General features: G+C 57.0%; 1 protein-coding gene across 1 annotated transcript in view; it reads left to right on the forward strand.

Annotated features, from left to right (window-relative positions):
* The window catches only part of LOC109383179 (zinc finger protein 516-like), a 49,481-nt gene extending 44,871 nt beyond the window's left edge, over nucleotides 1-4,610 (forward strand). Inside the window, exon 2 of the mRNA XM_019643344.1 lies at nucleotides 3,032-4,610. Within this exon, the coding sequence (XP_019498889.1) occupies nucleotides 3,210-4,610 (1,401 nt within the window). The 5' untranslated portion in view covers nucleotides 3,032-3,209. The remainder of the gene's footprint in view (nucleotides 1-3,031) is intronic.
* The last annotated feature ends 373 nt before the right edge of the window (nucleotides 4,611-4,983 follow it).

A 4,983-nucleotide genomic window follows, 5' to 3' on the forward strand; every position in this document is an offset into this window, starting at 1 on the left:
TCCACTCTGTACCACTCAGCACTGGCCGAAACCCCACAACCTGCCTCACCTGGACGTCACGGAGGTGGGGTCTCCATGCGCCCACCCCAGAACTGCCACCCGGCTCTGAAAGATCCCCTTGCATTCGAGAACTCGGTGGCATTTCACATCCTTTATGAGCCAACTTAGTGGTCAGGTGAGGTCCAGTGTTATTTCAGTGCCAGCAGTTTGCAGTTTTTCAGTTGTTTTTTTTCCCCCTCCGTAAACTAATTTCTGTATAGTTTTTTAAACTCCTGAGATTTTTATACCCAGATTAGGTCACTGAGTTAAATATAAATAGAATGTTTTATTCATGCTTTTACATATTATGTCACATTCAACATTTGAGGGGATGAAATAAACCCTGGGATAGAAGCGGATATGTGCAAATCATTTGCCTTATAAAATCATCATAAATAATGTACAGCCACCCAGAAACTAGTGCCAAGACTAAAACCGCTTCGAGAAATCATTTAAATTAGCTTAAAATGTCATTAAGAGGTGTTCTCATTAACCTCCTTTGGTTTTCCCACTTTTCTGTGGGGGGCTGTTTATTCTTATTGTCGGAGTCATTTTTGGGGGCTCCCTGTCCCGTTAGACTAGCGGTTCTCAACCTGTGGGTTGCGACCCCTTTGGGGGTCGAACGACCCTTTCACAGGGGTCGCCTAAGACCATCGGAAAACAAAAAGACATTTACATTACGATTCATAACAGTAGAGTAGCAACGAAAATAATTTTATGGTTGTGGGTCACCACAACATGAGGGACTGTGTTAAGGGGTCGCGGCATCAGGAAGGTGGAGAACCGCTGCGTTAGGCGGACCCGTGCACACCTGTTAGCCTGACGGGTGAAGGACTGTGTGCAGCTGTCTCCTGGCCTCTCTCAGGGTTTGCTGATCAGCCTGCGTGGCTTCTTCACCTGCCTGGGAGGCATGCGCGCATGGGCTTTCTTGCAAGGCGCTTCAGAATGCCTACTTCTCACTCAGATTTCACCTTTGTGCGGGCCTGTAGAGGAGGCCTTGGAGAGAGCAGGTGTGCTGGGCTTTCACAAGGCCTCCGTGGGACGATGTCTCCACCCTCGGCAAAGTGGGGGAACGGAAGTGTGAGCGCTCAGAACCTGGCGCCTTGGGGGTGTTTGGGGGCCGCCCCCGCCACCCCTCTTCTCTGTGGTCAGTATTCTTTTTGGTGTCCGCGCCGGTGGAAACATGGCAGGTGGGACCACCCAGAGAAGCAGAGTCGCTGCCCAGGTTCTTTCGGGAGAGAACCTCTCATCTTTGAACAAAAAATGGGCATCGATACACTGGTTCAAAATCAGAGACATAACTTGTTCTCATGTCAGTTTTTAAATCTGAGTTCTTAGTGTGTATGAGGTTGTGACTCTCAAAACACAGCTTCCTGTCTACACGTGTCAGCTTTCCGAAAGAAACCCTGCCCTTCTGGGTACGTCTCGGTGCCAGTCTGAGAGCCTCCGAAGCAGGTGCTCGTCCTCCTGCGGGGCGAGGACAAGTGTCCTGGGGAAGCTGTGGGCTCGCCCTCCCGCCTCCCGTAGGACCCGTGAGAACACCCTCCTGAAAGGCACCCCGTGTCTCACGTCCCTTCTCAGGGCTCCTTGTTTGGTTTACGTTCTACTTACCACAAGTCAGATGGAAAGTCCTGTTTTGAATGCACACAGTGGCTTCTCAGTGTGTACCATTTTGGGCCCACTTGGTGGTTTACAGGCACGTGGCTGGCTTTCCTGCAGAATGGAGGCTTGCCTGCTGGGTGCCAGGTACAGCGCTGGACGCCCCTGCCCACTCAGCAGGTCCTGGATGCTGGAAATGCCCAGGTGCCTGGAGGAGCAGCTCACGTCGGCCTGTGCGTCATTCCCTGGAGGGCAGACGGGCATGACAGTGACAGTGATGAAACTGTGTGAGACTGCTGTCACCAGGGAGGGGCAGACCCAGCCTCCCCGGGAAGGAAGGCACTGTGGGAATCTGACCTGTGGAGAAGAGGGGAGGCCGCTGAACCTCCCGGGGTCATTGGGGGATTCTGCATTCAGGACTCAGCCCTCTGGCCGGAGTTTAGGGTGCCTTTGCGGGGAGAGCAGGAGAAGAAGCACAGGACCAGGACAGGAAGGGCATTGTAGGGAGCGCCAAGGAGGTTGGGCTCTCTAAGAGGCGGCGAAGACCAAACATTGCTGTGGAAGTGGTCTCGTGGTCACCCACCCCTGGCTGCCAGCGTCAGCCACCCAGGCCTGGAGCAGCTGGGTCACACAGGGCACAGGTCGTGAGGGGGCCGAGGGGGCCCTTCCCGCACTTACCTCTCTCACTAAATGACCCGTGTTCCTAGCCGACGCCTCACTTCCCGCTCTGCACACCTTAGTAAGTGCCTTCGCAGGGGGCGCCTTGCAGCTCACTTACCTTCCGCCAGGGCCCTGCCTCCCGGCGGTTCTTGGCCGCCCGTCTCCATCTCCCCGGTTCTCTTTGTTGCTCATTCCTACGCGCTCTGCATCCTGTAGCTGTTTCTCGCGCGCGCGGGAAGTCTGGCCAGTCTTTTGTTAAAGATTTTATATCTTTTTGATAAAAATTACTTTACTGCATAGCCATTTCCAATGGTTTATTTTAATGATTTAGCACATGATTATTATCAATAGTTAATTGCTTAATTTTTATTTTTATTGGGGAACAGTGTGTTTTCCCAGGACCCATCAGCTCCACGTCAAGTAGTTGTTTCAATCTAGTTGTGGAGGGTTGCAGCTCAGTGGCCCATGTGGGGATCGAACCGGCAACCTTGGTGTTAGGAGTGCTGCGCTCTAACCAACTGAGCTCACCGGTTGCCCCTAATTGCTTAATTTTTGATCTTTGAGAGGAAAGCAGCTCCTTGTACGTCTCTTAGGATTTTTGTTGGTGCCTCTTTAATTTGGACGAGGTCGCTATTTTTAGGAGAGGTGTGTGGATCACGGTCCGTGGGTGTCACTGGGTCCCCGTTCACGTGGGAATCTTGTCCCTAAGCTCTCCGTGTCTCTTCTGTTCCAGGTGCTCGCTGCCAGCCGCCATGCTCTCCAGGTAGGACATGCACATGGTGGTGGCAGGTGCATGTCTGCAGCTGGGAGGCAGAAGGCTCCTATGAACATGGAGAGATAAGACCTCGACCCGCAGGCCTGCCTGACACAAAGCCGTGCCCGCCGGGGCTGGGCGAGTCCTTGTCCCCGACATGGATCGTAACCAAGAGGCCGACGTGGAGCTGAGGAGGGGCCCCAGCCCCCCCGGGGCCAGCAGGAGCCCAGAGGCGGACGGGGACAAGGCTGTGAGCCACAGCTGCTGCATCTGCGGCAAAAGCTTCCCCTTCCAGAGCTCCCTGTCGCAGCACATGCGCAAGCACACGGGGGAGAAGCCCTACAAGTGCCCCTACTGCGACCACAGGGCTTCCCAGAAGGGCAACCTGAAGATCCACATTCGCAGTCACCGCACGGGGACTTTGATCCAGGCCCACGAGCCCGAGGCCGGCGAGATGGGAGTGTCCGAGGGCCTGGACGGCTGCACCAGCCCCACGAAAAGCACCTCGGCCTGCAACAGGATCCTGAACGGCGCCACCCAGGGGGACAGCAGCAAGATCCTGCTGAGAAGCAGCAAGAAGGAGGCGGAGGGCTCCGGGGGCGCCTCGGAGGACGGCAGGGCGGCGGTGCAGTGCTCCTTCTGCCGGAGCAGGTTCGAGCGCAAGAAGGACCTCGAGCAGCACGTGCACCAGGCGCACAAGCCCTTCAAGTGCCGGCTGTGTCCCTACGTGACGCTCAGGGAGGAGTCCCTGCTGAGCCACGTGGAGAAGGACCACATCACGGCGCAGGTGCCCAGGGGCGAGGCCTGCGTGGAGAACGGCAAGCCCGAGCTGCCGCCCGGCGAGTTCCCGTGCGAGGTGTGCGGCCAGGCCTTCAGCCAGACCTGGTTCCTGAAGGCGCACATGAAGAAGCACAGGGGCTCCTTCGACCACGGCTGCCACATCTGCGGCCGGAGGTTCAAAGAGCCGTGGTTCCTGAAAAACCACATGAAGGCGCACGGCCCGAAGGCGGCGAGCAAGAACAGGCCCAGGAGCGAGCTGGACCCCATCGCCACCATCAACAACGTGGTGCAGGAGGAGGCCATCGTGGCCGGCCTGGCCCTCTACGAAGTCTGCACCAAGTGCGGGAACCTGTTTACAAACCTGGACAGCTTGAACGCCCACAACGCCGTGCACCGCCGGGTGGAGGCCGGCCGGACGCGGGCCCCGGCCGGCGAGGGCGCACCGCTCGGCCCCGGGGACTCCCAGCAGCTCTTCCTCCAGTGCCTGAACCTGTGCCCGGCCGGGGCCTCCGCGCCCGCCCTCGGGCAGGCCGGCCGGCGAGTGGCGGAGCTGGACCCAGTCAACAGCTACCAGGCCTGGCAGCTGGCCACCAGGGGCAAGGTGGCCGAGCCAGCCGAGTACCTCAAGTACGGCGCATGGGACGAGGCGCTGGGCGGGGACGTGGCCTTCGACAAGGAGCGGCGCGAGTACATCCTGGTGAGCCAGGACAAGCGCAAGCGCGAGCTGGAGCCAGGCGCGCAGGGCCCCCCGCGCAAGAGGGCCGGCGCTCCNTTTTAAAACCCTAATCAGCAGGCCATTTTTATGCCTAAACAATTAAATTACAGTCTTGTCTGGCAAGTTCCCAATGACAGCCTTGGAAAAAGTTTGTAATATAATAACAAAACTATGATTCATTCCGGGCGAATTGCGCGTATGCGTTGGAGGGGCCTGTGCTTTATGTGCACCAGTGTCTGCGGGTGACGCGTTGTCATACGTCACGTGTACGTGCCTTTGCTCTCCCCTCGGCCCCCACACCCCAATATTTGTGTTGTTGGAAGGCTTTTTAACCCCTCGGGGTACAAAGCTAGCATTTGTCTATACGTGTAATGAGGCTCATCAGCTTCAGGTTGGTGTGTTTCTGGGAGAGTCGGAACAGCGAGTCCCATTGGTC

This window comes from Hipposideros armiger, unplaced genomic scaffold, assembly GCF_001890085.2.
Source record: "Hipposideros armiger isolate ML-2016 unplaced genomic scaffold, ASM189008v1 scaffold_77, whole genome shotgun sequence".
Lineage (NCBI taxonomy): Eukaryota > Metazoa > Chordata > Mammalia > Chiroptera > Hipposideridae > Hipposideros > Hipposideros armiger.